At 35.6% G+C, this 17,301-nt stretch overlaps 1 protein-coding gene across 1 annotated transcript in view; it reads left to right on the top strand.

Annotated features, from left to right (window-relative positions):
* DMD (dystrophin) overlaps nucleotides 1-17,301 on the top strand; it is a 2,279,750-nt gene that overhangs the window by 523,078 nt on the left and 1,739,371 nt on the right. Inside the window, exons 3-4 of the mRNA XM_023751347.1 lie at nucleotides 887-979; nucleotides 2,345-2,422. Of these exons, the coding sequence (XP_023607115.1) occupies nucleotides 887-979; nucleotides 2,345-2,422 (171 nt within the window). The remainder of the gene's footprint in view (nucleotides 1-886; nucleotides 980-2,344; nucleotides 2,423-17,301) is intronic.

Raw genomic sequence — 17,301 nt, 5'->3', positions numbered from 1 at the left:
GAAAAAAAGTTTGAGCTGTCTAATATGAGAATGGGTCATTCTGAGGTAGCACATAAAATGTATATACAGAGAAAGCTTGTTTTATGGGTGAAGGATGGTAAACCCTCTAAAATTAAGTATTATGTTTCCAAGTAAATAAAACAGTTAAATTTTATACATCTGCAAGGGCGTTATATGTGGTCTTTGTTTCTTTGCACATCTCCTTCCCTGCCAAAGCCCACCTGCCTATATCTTTAAATTTTTTTCTCTTCTTCATAGAATCACCACTGAAAAAGTGGAGTTAATTAGATCATTTAAGCTACAGAACTCCAACTCTTGTTATTAAATACCTAGAGGCCTGATGCACGGATTCATGCACCAGTGGGGTCCCTCAGCCTGGCCTGCGCCCTCTCAAAATCTGGGACCCCTCGGGTGATGTCAGAGAGCCGGTTTTGGCCCGATCCCTGCAGACCAGACCAAGGGATCCCACTGGTGCACGAATCCATGCACCAGGCCTCTAGTATGCATATAAGATCTTTGGTTAATCTCTTCCCACCACGACCCCTCCCCCCTTCCCTCTGAGATTCATCAGTCTGTTCCATGTTTCCATGCCTGTGGTTTCTGCTCCTGCATTGAGCATCTTCCCCCTGGTGGTCAGTGTGTGTCAAAGCTACCAGCCGATCAGCCGGTCACTTAGGCTTTTATATATATATAGATTTAGTGTAATGATGATATATTGCTTTTTGTTTTTTACTTGGAGGTTCTCTTTTCATCTATCATCATTGACAGATTAAGAATTAGATATATTAAATATTTTTAAACATAGCTTAAAATTTTCAGAGGCATAATCATTGAAATGGATCACTGGAAGCATGTTTTGCTTAATTGGGTATATTTCATATTTCAGTTTGGGAAGCAGCACATAGAAAACCTCTTCAGTGACCTGCAGGATGGGAGTCGCCTCCTGGACCTTCTAGAAGGCCTCACGAATCAAAAACTGGTATGTGACTTATTTATAAGAAAGTTCACATTGGCCTTAGGAGAATTTCATATCACAAACTCAGCATAATTTTATGAGATCTAGTAAAATTCACTAATTTACCAATTACTGAATTAACTAGCAATACAGGAACTATTTCTGAATAAAACAATCTCACAATATTATTTTCATTTTGGCATAGTCTATCATATGGAGAAAAAGAAAGTGAAAATTTTCAGCAACATAATTTATGTCAATTAATAGATATTCACTTTCAATGTTTGGTATCTTTGTTATTGAATGTATGTTTTTATTGACTTTTATATAGAGAGTAAGGAAGAGGGATAGAGAGATAGAAACATCGATGAGAGAGAAACATCATCAATTGGCTGTGTCCTACACACCCCCTACTGGGGACTGAGCCTGCAACCCAGGCATGTGCCCTGACCTCTTGGTTCATGTGTTGACACTCAACCACTGAGCAACACTGGCCAGGCTTGAATGTATTTTTATAATGGCTTTTAAACATAATAACCTTTTAAATTTAATTTATTTTATTGTGATACCATTTAACATGAGATATAGAAAATGGGAGCTGCTGTTAAACAGCTATAAAGTTTCAGTTATGCAAGATGAATAAGTTCTAGAGGTCTGCTCTAGAACATTGTGCCTATAGTCAAAAATACTTTATTGTGCACTTAAATGTTTATTAAGTGGGTAGATCTCATTTTAGGAGTAAATACGGCAGACATCATAGCAGTAAAATTTCTAAAGCTCCACAACTGAATAAATAAATTTATTCATATATTGTGATGAACTATGCAAATGTTAATTTAAAAATTACCAGACACGATATGACTTTTGGGATTGAGAGTGAGGGTTAGAAAACTAAAGGTGATTGAGGTTTGAGCTTTAGTGACTAAGATAATTAAGATTATAGTCACAGAAATAGTTTTCTTCAACTTTATGTCATATTATATAATTTTGCTAGGCCTACACCTCTTTTAAACTTTCTTAAAAAGTATAAAAATTAACTCACTTATCTATTTTACTAGCAAATGTCCTTATGCGTGCTGATGTTTCTATTGGTGGTCATACAGTAATCCCCAAATGGGCTGTAGAATGATGGAGAGATTTTAGCCAAATATATCTTTTGTGAAGAAGAAGAAATACTATCAATTTTTCTTGAGGAATGATCGATTCATGTTAAGAAAGTCCTATGACAAGTACAATTAGCCCAAAGCACTGAAATTCATTATATTAATCCCTCACAGCCTGTATTCATTCAAAATAGTCAAAGTTAGTTATGAGATGTATAAATTGTTCAATTTCTAGTAGACTGTGGTTTCTCTTCTGGGGAGTAACATGGTTTCATTTTGTTTTCAGCCAAAAGAAAAAGGATCCACAAGAGTTCATGCCCTGAACAATGTCAACAAGGCGCTGCGGGTCTTGCAGAAAAATAATGTAAGTGGAGACCTGGACAGAGTCTGGGCACCATGAGACAGAAGGCTTAAAATTTGATTGAGGGCTTGGGCCCCAAATTCAGAGAAAGCATCTCAAGTTCTCTTATAAATCAAAGCAGTTATTATTAAGATCACATGTTGTAGTTCATGTACTTCTGCTCGTGGCTAATATAATTCAGGAAGTCAATGCCTGCAGCCACAGAGGGCAGGGGAAGGCGTGACCTAGACCTGACACAACTAAATGTTGTTTTCTAATTTTACTGAATGCAGTTATGTTTGGTGGACAAAATAAGTCCTGTGGTGAACTCAGTTCCTCTTAGCAGTGTTCTGTGCAACAAATGGCTTTTACTAGACTATTATTTTTTATAAGTATAAAGTGTGTTCAAACATGATGATGATAAAGTTTGTTTGAATTCAGCCAATACTTAACACCACAACCAAGTATGAACATTACACAGAAAAATCAGTATTTCAACTCATGGTAAGAACTGCAAATTTGTTTTTTATTTTTCTGTTTGATTTAGTTTAGATATATGTGTGGTACTATAAGAGGGTCAACAAATAAGTGTGGCGATTATAGGAGTTTTTGTTTCTGCAGAGTGAATTTGAGATTCCTCCCTTCTATCAGGGCATTGGAAGCAGTCTCCTTTTTTTTGTTAATCCTCACCTGAGGCTATTTTCCATTGATTTTTTAGAGAGAATGGAAGGGAGAGGAAGAGACAGAGAGAAACATCGAAGTGAGAGAGACAAATTAATTGGTTGCCTCCTGCACGCACCCCAATCAGGGCCGGGGAACCTGCAACCAAGTTATGTGCTCTTGACCGGACTCAAACCCGGGACCCTTCAGTCCATGGGCCGAAGTTCTATCCACTGAGCCAAATCGGTTAAGGCAGAAGCAGTCTCCTTTCTTACTAACTTCCTACAGTCTTTCTAATCAACCATTTATAAGGCACTTTGAGTAACTTCCTAATTACATTATAGCTGTCTTTCAAGGATAAATCCAAATAAATTGGTCACATACTCTTAAAATAACCATAATCAGTGATAGATTTTTAATGATGTATACACACCCAAATGTTGTTCAGTTTATATGGCACAGAGAGAACAACATATGGGAAATGGAAGTGAAGGCTGTACAGCATTAGTTGATTTTCTGAATTTAGGGTTGTCATATTTAGCCTATGAAAATTATAGAAATATTAAATATTTTAATTATTTTATAAAGTGATTAACTTTATATTTTTAATTTTTTTGCAGACAGAATAGAATAGTCTAGAATGTTTGCCTCATTACTAGTCCAATAGAACCTTTTGAAAAATCAATTTCATGTAAATTAAAAAAATTGTTTAAAGATATTTGGAACTTATACACAAAAATCTTTTTAGATCAATTGATCTTTTTAGATCAATTCCCCATATTTATTTACAAAATATATAATCAAAGGAAACAGAAAATTCAAAGAATTACAGTATCAGATTCACTCTACTTTATAGTGATCTCACCAATAAAATGTCACATTAAAAAATAGTTTGTTAGATCTCCTAAAAATAGTGAATTAATATAGACATAGATTATTTAATAAGCATCTTGTTTTTTCACATACTGATTATTGATTATGAATTTGTAGGTTACCTATATATGTTATAATTATTAATTTGACAGTTTTCAATATAAGAACAAAAGAAATCCTGGCAACAAAACAGAGAAACCACAAGAGAAAATCTCTGTGACTTTGGGATACCAAATATTTATTTCTTAGATGTAAAACCAATGTTATGATTCAAAAAGAGAAAAGTTAACTTCAACTTCATCAAAATTATAAGTTATTTCTCTATTCTAGATATGAGTAATTTGTTTCATGTATTGTTGTCTCTGTGGATTGCATTTTTACTCAGATGTGTCTTTTGATAAAGAGAAGTTCTTCATTTTGATGTAGTTCATTTAAAATTGTATTAAATTTATTGGGTGACCTTGGTTAATAGGATTATATAGGTTTCAAGTATATATCTCTGTGATACATGATCTGTGTATTGCATTGAGTGCCTACCACCCAAAGTCAAATAATCTTCTGTCACCAAATATTTGACCTTTACCTCCCAACCACCCCCCTTTTCTCTGGTAACCGCCATTCTGTTGTTTGTGCCTATGAGATTTTGTTCTTGTTTGTTCAATTGTTACTTTCAGTTTTATATTTCACTCATGAGTGAAATAATATGGTTCCTAACCTTTTTCTGACTTTTTTCGTTTAACATGATATTCGTTGTACTCCTTTAGCATTTTTTTTTTTTTTTGTATGGGAAGCTCTTTATTTGACCATCTGTTTTGAATGATAGCCTTGCGGGATATAGTAATCTTGGTTTCAGATCCTTGCTTTCCATTACCTTGAGTACTTCATGCCATTCCTTTTTGGCCTGTAGAGTTACTGATGAGAAATCAGGTGTGAGCCTTATGGGAGCTCTTTTGTAGGTAACAGTTTTCTTTTCTCTTGCTGCCTTTAAGATTCTCTCTTTGTCTTTAATTTTTGGCATTTTAATTATGATGTGTCTGGGCATGGTTCTGTTTGTGTTCTTCTTGCTTGGGGTTTTCTGTGTCTTCTGAACTTTTTTCTTTACCAGATTAGGGAAGTTTTCTGCCATTATTTCTTCAAACACGTTCTCTATCCCTTTCTCCCTTTCTGCCTCTTCTGACACACCTGCTATTCAAATAGTGTTACACTTCACGTTGTCCAATAGCTCCCTTAAGCTGTCCTGTTTTTTAATTGTTTTTTTTTTCTTTTTGGTTCTCTGAGTGATTTTTTTCTACTCTGTCTTTTAATTCACTGATTTGATGCTCAGCTTCCCCTAATCTGCTGTGTATTCCTTCTGATGTGTTCTTTATTTGTGTTATGTCATTCTTTATTTCCGACTGTTCTTTTTCCATTTTTACTATATCTTTTTTCATGCTGTTGATCATCTTTACCATTATTACTCTGAACTCTGTTTCAGATAAATTTCTTATCTCTGCTTCATTTATCTCTTGTTCTGGAGAATTCTCTTATTCTTTCATTTGGATGTTGTTTCTTTGTCTCCTTATTTTGGCTGTCTGTCTGGGTTTGTGAATATGTATTGGGTAGATCCTCTATGCCTCTCAATCTCTAGTATAGGACATTGTCAAATGCTGTTTCTGACTAAGTAGATCAGGCAAAGACTCAAAGCCTCCAGAGACCCCCTCTGCCTATAGACTGATAGGATTCTGACTTGAATTGACCCCAGGCAATCATCCTCAGGTGTGGGGAGAGTTTTTTCATCAGGGCAGGGCCATTGCTTCTGCCTGGAGGCTAATTGTTATTTTAAGTCTCAGAGCAAGGTGTTTTCCAATAGTCTTCCCCCGAGGCAAGACAAATGTCTGTGTGGGAAAAATGTCCTCAGCTGGGTGAGGGAATGACTCAGCATAGTAAACTGGGAGTGTCTGCCTTCTAAGCTCTAACCCCCAAATCCCCAGTCCTGGCTTCTGCTCACACAGCTCCCTCTGCCAGAGCACAAGGTGGGTAGCTCCACAGGGAATTTTGTGTGTTGGCTCTTTAAGAGGATGCCTGAATTTCCAGCTATCTCTCCCTGGCAGACAGGAACCCGCTGCTTTTCACAGCCAGATGTTATGTGGGCACCCTTCTCAGTCATGGTGCTCTCTGCTGGGGGGCCCAAAGATGACATCATGTTGTTAGAAACTATATATGTGTATATATACACACGCAAATCTACGTACATGTAGATTTAAGAGCAATTAGTAATTATTGACCCTCCAAAGAATAGATGATTCTATAAAATAGGTGTGCATTATGTATAAACAGCTTACCCCATAAAGTTTGATTGACAAGAAAAGCAATCCTATATAATAAAAGCCTAATATGCAAATCAACTGAACGGTGGAATGACCAGCGGAACGACCAGTCACTATGACGTGCACTGACCACCAGGGGGCAGACACTCAATGCAGGAGCTGCCCCCTGGTGGTCAGTGAACTCCCACAGGGGAGCACTGCTCAGCTAGAAGCTGGGCTCACAACTGGCGAGCGCAGTGGCGGTGGTGGGAGCTAAGGTGCAGCGAGCTGAGCAGTAAGAAGCAGCGAGCAACGGGTCCCGGACCTAAGCTGGCAGGCAGACATTCCCTGAGGGGTCTCAGACTGTGAGAGGGCTCAGGCCAGGCTGAGAAACCCCACCAGTGCACCACTGGGGCCAGGGAGGCATGTGGGAAGTTGGCCAGCGGGGAAGGGATGGCAGGAGGGCTCCAGGGCATGTCCGGCCCATCTTGCTCAGTCCTGACTGGCCAGACTCCAGCAGCAAGCTAACCTACCGGTCAGAGCATCTACCCCCTGGTGGTCAGTGCACATCATAGTGACTGGTCAACTGGTCAACTGTCTGCCCCCTGGTGGTCAGTGCATATCATAGCGACTGGTTGACTGGTCGACTGCCCCCTGGTGGTAGGTGCATGTCATAGCGAGTGGTTGAGCAGCCTTAGCATATAATTAGCATATTATGCTTTGATTGGATGAATGGATGAACTGACACTTAGCATATTAGGCTTTTATTATATAGGATTTATTTATTTATTTATTTATTTACTTGTAGTGTTGACAATATTACAGATGTTTCGGATTCTAGTTTGGGCTATTAAAATTAAGCTTCTATGAATATTCTCATAGATAGATAGATAGATAGATAGATAGACAGACAGACAGGCAGACTTGTCAAACATAGAAATGTGTTTCTGTTAGTTATATGCCTGAGAATAAAATTGTTGGGTTATAATAATTTTACACTTTCACATTTAATATATAATGCCAAACTATTTTCAATGAATTACTTTTCAACCAGTTAATTGTGAGTGTTCAAGTGATCCCATATCTTTGCATTGGCATTATTAGACTTTCTAATTTAAGCTATTTTTGGTGTTTGTATTAGTATCTCATTGCAGTTTTAATTTAAAGTTCCCCAATTACTACTCAGGTTGAAAATTTTTTATATTATTCTTGAACTTTTGAATATCCTCTTTTGTTAAAAGTTTTTTGCTCATTTTTTCCTATGGGACTTTTTTCCTCATTCTGCAATACTTAAAATTAAAAAAACTATAGGGAAAAATCACAGGAGAAACCTGATATACTCAATATTATGAAGGTATTGTTTCTTCCTAAATAGATCTATAGATTTAACTCAATCTTGATCATATTCCAAACAGGATTTATGTGGCAATTTTAAAAGATGAGTGTTAAGTGAATATATAAATACAAAAGGGCCTCTAGTAGTTTATAATTTAATTTAAATGAACCAAATCCAAATCTGAGCTCTCAAACAGGCATTCAGAAAATTCTATCTTTGCCATTTGTGAGAATTACGCTAGGGAATGGTGATAAATGAGTGGACCTAACTGGTGACTTTCAGTCTTTAATCTTTAGTCCATTGAAGTATCCACTGGTACAGTCACCATCCCAACCCAACTCATCTCATGAAGCCAAGTGTACCATTAACAGTCCTGGTATGAAATAGATGACTTATACAAAGACAAAGTTGAAGGTACTGTATGAAAGGAATATCTTTAAAAATGTGGGCAGAATTAAAAGAATGACAATGAATGGTAAAGCACCCAGGGACTAGCATGAATTAATAGCCTTTACCTAAAGAGACAAGAGGAAAGAGAGCTGCTATCTTAACTGATAAAGTTCTAACCTTGTGCAGGGGAGACTGGACAGCAGTTGCAATCATAAGTATCTAAAAAATGCAGTTACTCTCAAATCATGGCCTGCTGTGCTCAGAGTTTGTAGAAGACTCATACCTTAGTCTTTGTATCCATTCATCTATTGTTCTGCCATATGTATAAACAGGAAAATGGATAATATATTAGGATGCAACAAAAATTTCATTAAATACACAAAAAGAAATTTTAAAGTGTGTACTCTTTGATTTAATATTATAACTATAAGTTAATAACACTTTTAAAAATTCAATTTGATTAATTTAGAATATGTTGTATATGAAGTCAAGAGTACAAACCCAAATTTGTGGAGGAAAAACCATTCCATGAGAAAACCCATATGAAATGGTCCAGGTTTTCCCTAGAGGTTCAATTTTTGTCTTTGCTTTTATCTTCATTTTTACAAAAGGTAAATTAATTCAAGCTTTCAACCATAAATGTTACGAAAATAAAAAAATGCTCTAAGGAAAGTAGGAAATAAAAGATAAATGAAGAAATAAATGAGTTAGAAAGAAGAGACACTAAATTTAAAAGCTGGCTATTTGTAATAAAGTAATAAAATAGACTGATCTCTTATAAATTGATTCAGGAAAAAGAGGAGAAAAGCAAATATATGCAATTTAAACACGGAAAGAAAATATTAAGCATAAGCACAAGAGCTATAGAAAGCAAAAATGGAATCTACACTGAACTATATGTTGATTATAAAATATCAATGAAATCATATTATAGTCTATGCAAAATAATAAATTATAAAAATTAACACAATGGAATATAGAGTGTCTAAATTGTAACCAAGACAACTTAAAAAATTGTAAAAGGTAAAACCTTCCAGAAAGGCTTCTGAGTATAATGGAACCAATGTAATGAGGAGCCTCCCAATTCTGAAAATCTATCCACAAACCTGATTTTTAAAATCACTTGAAAAGATTAGCTCTACCTGCTGTTAAAGGGGTCTTATAAGCTTCCTTTTGAAAGACTACTTTGTGGTAGTTTCTTAGATAAAGTTTATTTTGACTTCTTCCCTCATAGGGTCTCCTCTACTTTGGCATACATCTCTGCAACACATTCTCTGGTTCTAAACTAGCAACCTACTAATTCGACCCTGTGCCTCAATTTCCTCTATCCTGACTTCTAACTTGCTATGCTACTCACATGCTATTCACAGTTTAGCTCTGTAATGCTGACACCACATTTATGTTCTGATTTGCATTCTCCGTGCTGGCTTTTTGAGCATGAAGTTTTCCCTGCTATCAATAATTTATTTTTGAAAACCACTCATTGAGAAGAAAGTACTTTTAAGTGCAGCAATACCTTTATTATACTACTTGCTGAGAGCAAAGCTCATGTATAATAAAGGTGGCTGTGATTTCAAAAAGCAAATAAAGAAGGCAGTACAGAATTCTGTGACACGGGATGAATGTCTCTACCAAGTGGTTATGCTTCTCTACACACCAGGCCAAGATAAATTGTATTGCTGAGGAGGGGAAGAATGCCCCTCTATCCTTCTTTAATTCTTATGACTGTACTGATAATAAATAATAAAATAGATACAAGACTAGATTAACAGGAGATACAACAATTTAATACGTGTACGTGGGAGAATCATAATATAATGCTCAGATTCTAAAATGAGGCTCAAATAAACAATCAAACCAGGCACCTTTCACCTTTTTATGCTTTTTAGAAAAAAACAACAACAACAAAACAAAGCACACACACAAACAGAACATCACAACATTAAATTTGGGAGAAATTGACAGGACAGAGAAAATCAGTGCTCATCAGAAAGGAATTTAAGCCAAGTTTGGGTATTCCTTGGTGAGGAATCTAAACAAAGTTTGGGCTTGAGTAGTAAGTTACAAGGCTTGTTTATATAAGCTTCCCACTCTGCATTCTTTTAACTATTGCAATAAGGTGGTCTCTCGGCCCTCACAAGCAGGGAGGGCATCACATCTCCGGCTTTCAGGGGACAGAGAGGTCAGGGTTTTTATTCTTAAACGGGTAGTTTCTTAAGGAACTTTAATTCAAAATACCCTATTTTGAGATATGTCGGTGGGGGTGGTGGGGACTGACTGGGCTCCAACAGTGTCTACAGCTTCCATTTATTTGTGACTGGTTGAAGTTTATAGAGCAAATCACAGGAAACATGAAAACATCTCTCATATTGCCATTCTATCGTTCTTTGCCCTTCTCCACCCTTGTTTGTGAGTAGTCTCTTTCACCAGGCATTCTGAATTCAGTAATATGGGCTTTTAAGCCCATCTTCTCTCAAATAAAAAGAAATATTTACTGAGTCATCTAAAATTGTTTATTTTTTCATGATTCATTATTGCATTTTATTTATATATTTATTTAAATAATTCTTTATTGTTGAAAGTATTACATATGTAATACTTTTCCCCATTAACCTCCTCTAGCGGCCCTTATCCCCTCAACCACCACCCCAGGCCTTCAGCACCCTATTGTCTGTGTCCATCGTTATGCACATATGCACACAAGGTCGTTAGTTAACTACCTCCCACCATCTACCTTCCCTCTGAGATTCCATACTCTGTTCCATGCTTCCATGTCTCTGGATCCACTCCGTTCATCAGTTTATTTTGTTACTTAGATTCCACATTTGAGTGTGATCATGTGATACTTGTCTTTCTCTGACTGACTTATTTCATTTAGCATGATATTCTCTAGGTCCCTCCATGCTGTCTCAAAGGGTAAGAGATTCTTTTTTACTGTTGCATAGTATTCCATGGTATAAATGTACCACCACTTTTTTATCCAGTCATCTACTGATGGGCACTTGGGCTGTTTCCAGATCTTAGCTATTATAAATTGTGCTTCTATGAACATAGGGGTGCATATATTCTTTCTGATTGATGCTTCGGGTTCTTAGGTTGTACTAGTATTCCTAGAAGTGGGATCACTGGGTCACAAGGCAGTTCCATATTTAATTTTTTGAGGAAAATCCATACTGTTTTCCATAATGGCTGTTCCAGTCTGCATTTCCGCCAGCATTATACTAGGGTTCTCTTTTCTCCACATCCTCGCCAGCACTTGCCATTTGTTGATTTGTTGATGGTAGCCATTCTGACAGGTGTGAGATGGTACCTTATTGTCGTTTTGATTTGCATCTCTCTGGTGATCAGTGACTTTGAGCATTTTTTCATGTCTCTTGGCCATCTGTATGTCCTCTTTGGAGAAGTGTCAATTTAGGCCCTTTGCCCATTTTTTAATTGGATTGTTTGTCTTCCTTTTGTTGAGTTGTATTAGATCCTTATATATTTGGAAATTAACCCCTTATCAGATGTATCATTGGCAAATATGTTCTCCCACACAGTGGGGTCTCTTTTCACTTTTTTGATGGTTTATTTTGTTCTGCAGAAACTTTTTATTTTGATGTAGTCCCATTTGTTTATTTTCTCCTTAGTTTCCTTTGCCCTAGGAGATTTATTGGTAAACATATTGCCACGAAAGATGTCTGAGATTTTTCTGCCTATGGTTTCTGCTAAGATTTTTATGGTTTCATGACTTACATTTAAGTCTTTTATCCATTTGGAGTTTATTCTTGTGTATGGTGTAAGTTGGTGGTCTATTTTCATTTTTTTTTGCATGTACCTGTCTAGTTTTCCCAACACCATTCATTGAAGAGACTGTCTTGACTCCATTGTATGCTCTTGCCGCCTTTGTCAAATATTAATTGAGCATAAAGGCTTAGATCAATTTCTGAGGTCTCTGTTCTGTTCCATTGAAGTATATACCTCTTCCTGTGTCAGTACCACCAGGCTGTTTTGATTACAGTAGCTTTGTAGTATAACTTGAAAATCTGGCATTGTGATTCCTCCAACTTTGTTCTTGTTACTCAAGATTGCTACAGCTATTCAGGGTCTTTTTTGTTCCATGTAAATTTTTGGATTGTTTGTTCCTGATCTGTGAAATATGGTGTTGGTATTTTAATAGGATTTGCATTGAACCTATTGATTGCTTTTGGTAGTATGGACATTTTAATGATGTTGATTCCACCAATCCATGAACACAGTGTATTCTTCCACTTGTTTATTTCTTCATCTATCTCTTTTTTCTCAATGTCCTATAGTTTTCTGAGTACAGGTCTTTTGCCTCCTTGGTTAAGTTTATTCCTAGATATCTTAATTTTCTTGTTGTAGTGGTAAATGAGATTTTTTAAAATTTCTCTTTGTGAGAGTTCATTATTGGTGTATAAAAATGCCATTGCTTTCTCTGTGTTAATTTTGTATGCTGCTACATTGCTGAATTCATTTATTAAATCTAGTAGTTTTTTTGGTGGAGTCTTTATGGTTTTCTATGGACAATATCATGTCCTCTGAAAATAATGACAATTTTACTTCTTTTCCAATTTGGATTTCTTTTTTTAATTTTTTCTTCTTGTCTCATTTCTCTGACTAGGACTTCCAGTACTATGTTGAGTAAGAGTGGTGAAAGCATATATCCCTGTCTTGTTCCTATTCTTAGGGGAAAATGTTTTAATTTTTGTCCATTGAGTGTGATGTAGGCTGTTGGTTTATCATATATGGCCTTTATTATATTGAGATATGATCTCTCTATTCCCACTCTGCTGAGAGTTTTTATCAAAAAAAAGTGTTGGATTTTGTCGAATGCTTTTTCTGTGTCAATTGTCTGTGGTGTTTTAAACTGCCCTCTATATGCATTATGTTATCTGTCTTCTACTCATTGGCTGATACTGATTCCCAGTATTTCCATGTTTATACTCTATGAATCTCAATGTCTTTTTAAAATTAAATTTACTGGGGTGACTCTGGTTAATAATAACATTATATAATCTATTGTGTGTCCATCACCTGAACTCAATCCTTTTTTGAATTCATGGAATGTACTCCACCATTATTGAGTGTTGAAATATATCCTGGGCATATGCCAGGACTTCACTGATTTAATATTAGCTGACACAGTTGTAGATCTCATAATTATGTTCAGTACAACACTCTCATCAATTGTCTATGACAAAGTGGCAATTATTTTACCAAGTAATTTCAATGTATAATGTGAGATTGCACTAAGCAAATAAGATTATTGTTATACATTATTGAAACCACAAATCCAAAGTGAGTAGTTAAAAAGCCTAGGGTGAAAATTCAAATGTCAGCTATGTTCCAGTATTAACTTAATCTCATCATTGAAAACTGTCATTGAATTAGACTGAATGGTTGTCAAATTTCACTGATCTGAAAAATGATGTAGTGTTCACTCTTCTTGGCATATGATCTTAGATAAAGGATTTTATAGTGTTCTTGAAAACTAGTATTTTCTGTGTCCTTTAAGTATTCAGAAACTTAAAGCTATATAATATATATTTTGGAATATGTCAGAACTTTATAATATTTTTGACCAAATATAAGCTCTCTATATTTATTACTCACAAAATCTAGTGTTTGAATATAAATTCCAAATTTTGAAGTGAATTTATGTTAGACAAATATTATTTCTTACTCTAAATTGTCTTCTATAAAATAGGCCTGTAATGTCTGTTCCTTATATATACTAATTCCAAGGATCCCCAAAAGAAGTATATCCTTTTAACTCCCTAATTGCAGGATATTTTTGAAATTATTCCATGACTTCGGTTCCACTTCACTAACTGTGAAATGTACTAATAGAAATAAGTACTAAATGTACTTGTTGAAAATAAGTACTTATTAGAAATAAGTACTAAATGTACTTACTTTAAAATATTCTTCTATGGAATAGAAACATATACACAAGCATATCATGTAATCTTTAAATTCCCATTGGAATGATTACTCTTAAAAATGAAGCTAGTGCTCATTTAAAATAATTTCATAAGGTGAATTGTTTATCCTCCCCCAACCCCAGTGCATTTCTTGCATCAAGGGAAAATTGTATGTTTTTTCTTGTATATTCAACTTAAAATTGAGGTACCCATTATCCTATAATTTGTACACATGGAGATTTTGGGGGATAATAATAATATGGCTACAAGCCATATTATAATTTATTTTTTCTTATTATAATTTATGTTAGTCATATATCTTAATTTTTTTTTGCTAGTGCTACGTTTCTTGTTCTTCAAATCACTATACATGGCTCAATATTAGAAAGCTGTGGCTATATAGAGTTCTTGTTGTCATTAAAATGGCATTCTATATTGCTAGGTAGAAGATTTTGTACATATTCTTATATTTATAAAAATTTTATTCATAAAAATTTAAGTTAATACAATATTGAAAATGTATACAAGTTTTTTTTTTTATCATCACTCAAAGTCCATAGTTTATTATTAGGGTTCATATTTTGTGGATTTGGATAAAGTATTCTATAGTGTATTTTCAATGCCTTAAGATCCTCTGTGCTCTGTCTCTTTTTCCTACCTCCAACAGACCCCCCAAATCCCTGAAACTAATGAATTTTTTACTGTCTCCATACTTTTGCTTTTGCCAGAATGTCATATAGTTGGAATCCTACTATATGTAGCCTCTTCAGATTGGCTTCTTTGATTTAATAATATTAAGTTCCCTCTGTAACTTTTGATGATAGCTTTTTTTCTTTTAACACTAAATAATATCCACTTGTCTGGATGGATCATATTTTATTTATCTATCAGTCTACTGAAGGATATGGATACCTTGGTTCCTTCCAAGTTTGGACAATTACGAATAAAGCTGTTATAAATTTCCATGTGCAGTTTTTTTGTGTAGATATAAATTTTCAATCCCTTTGGGAAAATACCAAGGAGCGTAATTGCTGGATCACATGGTAAGAGTAAATTTAGTTTTGTAAGGAACTGCCAAACTATCTTCCAGTGACTATACTATTTTGCATTCTCACCAGCAATAAATGAGGATTCCCTTTGCTGCTTATCCTTGAAAGCATTTGGTGTTATCTTTGTTCAGGATTTTGGCCATTCTCATAGGTGTGTAGTTGGTATCTCATTATTGTTTTAATTTGCATTTTTCTGATGACATATGACATGGAGCATCTTTACATATGCATATTTGCCACATGTATATCTTCTTTGGAGTTTTGTGGCTTATTTTTAAATCAGGTTTTGTTTTATTGTTGAGTGTAATTTGTGTATTTTGGATGTTCTTTATCAGATTTGTTTACTGAAAATGTTTTCTCTCATTCTGTGGATTTTCTTCTCATTCTCTTGACATTGTCATTCACAGAGTACAGAGTAGAAAAAGGTTTTTTTTTGTTTTTTTTTTTTTAATTTTTCGCTAAAAGTATTACAAAGGGTATTACATAAGTGTCCTTTTTTCCCCCCTGCCCTTGACAGGCCCCTGCCCTCCCTTACCCCCCAGTGTCTTATGTCCATTAGTTATGGTTATATGGATGCATACAAGTCTTCGGTTGATCTCTTACTCCCCTCCCTCCTGTCCTCCAACCCTCCCTGGCCTTCCCACTGCAGTCCGTCAAACAGTTTGAGGCAGCTCTGCCACTGTATTTATTATTGTTCAAAAGTTTGTAATGGTCTTAATTATCCATGAAAGAGTGAGATCATGTGGTATTTTTCCTTCATTGACTGGCTTGTTTCACTTAGCATAATGCTCTCCAGTTCCATCCATGCTGTTGCAAATGGTAAGAGTTCCTTCTTTTTCACAGCAGCATAGTATTCCATCGTGTAGATGTACCACAGTTTTCTAATCCATTCATCTACTGATGGGCACTTAGGCTGTTTCCAGATCTTAGCTATGGTGAATTGTGCTGCTATGAACATCTGGGTGCATATATCCTTTCTGATTGGTGTTTCTGGTTTCTTGGGATATATTCCTAGAAGTGGGATCACAGGGTCAAATGGGAGTTCCATTTCCAATTTTTTGAGGAACCTCCATACTGCCTTCCATAGTGGCTGCACCAGTCTGCATTCCCACCAGCAGTGCACAAGTGTTCCTTTTTCTCCACATCCTCTCCAGCACTTGTCGTTTGTTGAATTGTTGATGATGGCCATTCTGACAGGTGTGAGATGGTATCTCATTGTTGTTTTGATTTGCATCTCTCGGATGATTAGTGACTTTGAGCATGTTTTCATATGTCTCTTGGCTTTCTGAATGTCCTCTTTTGAAAGGTGTCTATTTAGATCCTTTGCCCATTTTTTGATTGGATTATTTATCTTCTTTTTGTTAAGTTGTATGAGTTCCCTATAAATTTTGGAGATTAAGCCCTTATCAGATATGACGTTGGCAAATATGTTTTCCCACGAGGTGGGTTTTCTTGTTGTTTTTTTGATGGTTTCTTTTGCTGTGCAGAAGCTTTTTATTTTGATGTAGTCCCATTTGTTCAGTTTCTCTTTAGTTTCAACTGTCCTAGGAGCTGTATCAGTGAAGAAATTGTTTTGGCATATGTCTGAGATTTTGTTGCCTTTGTATTCTTCTAGAATTTTTATGGTTTCCTGTCGTACATTTAAGTCCTTTATCCATTTCGAGTTTATTCTTGTGTATGGTGTAAGTTGGTGGTCTAGTTTCATTTTCTTGCATATATCTGTCCAATTTTCCCAACACCATTTATTGAAGAGACTATCTTGGCTCCATTGTATGTTCATGCCTCCTTTGTCAAAAATTAATTGAGCATATTGGTTCGGGCTAATTTCTGGACTCTCTATTCTATTCCACTGATCTATATGTCTGTTCTTGTGCCAGTACCAGGCAGTTTTGAGAACAGTGGCTTTGTAATACAGCTTGATATCTGGCATTGAGATCCCACCTACTTTGTTCTTTCTCAGGATCGTTGCAGCTATTCGGGGTCTTTTTTTATTCCAGATGAATTTTTGGAGAGTTCGTTCTAGATCTTTGAAGAAGGCCATTGGTATTTTAATGGGAAGTGCGTTGAATGTATAGATTGCTTTGGGTAGTATGGACATTTTAATGATGTTGATTCTACCAATCCAAGAACATGGTATGTTCTTCCATCTGTTTATGTCTTCCTCTATCTCTTTTTTCAACATCCTGTAGTTTTCTGAGTAGAGGTCTTTAACCTCTTTAGTTAAGTTTATTCCTAGGTATCTTAATTTTTTTGGTGCGATGGTAAATGGGATTGTTTTTCTAATCTCTCTTTCTGAAAGTTCACTATTGGTATATAGAAATGCCTCAGATTTCTTGGGGTTAATTTTGTATCCTGCTACCTTGCCAAATTCATGTATTAAGTC

The sequence above is a fragment of the Myotis lucifugus genome, unplaced genomic scaffold, assembly GCF_000147115.1.
Source record: "Myotis lucifugus unplaced genomic scaffold, Myoluc2.0 scaffold_20, whole genome shotgun sequence".
NCBI classification, from domain to species: Eukaryota; Metazoa; Chordata; class Mammalia; order Chiroptera; family Vespertilionidae; genus Myotis; species Myotis lucifugus.
This window is presented reverse-complemented; position numbering and strand designations above follow the sequence as displayed.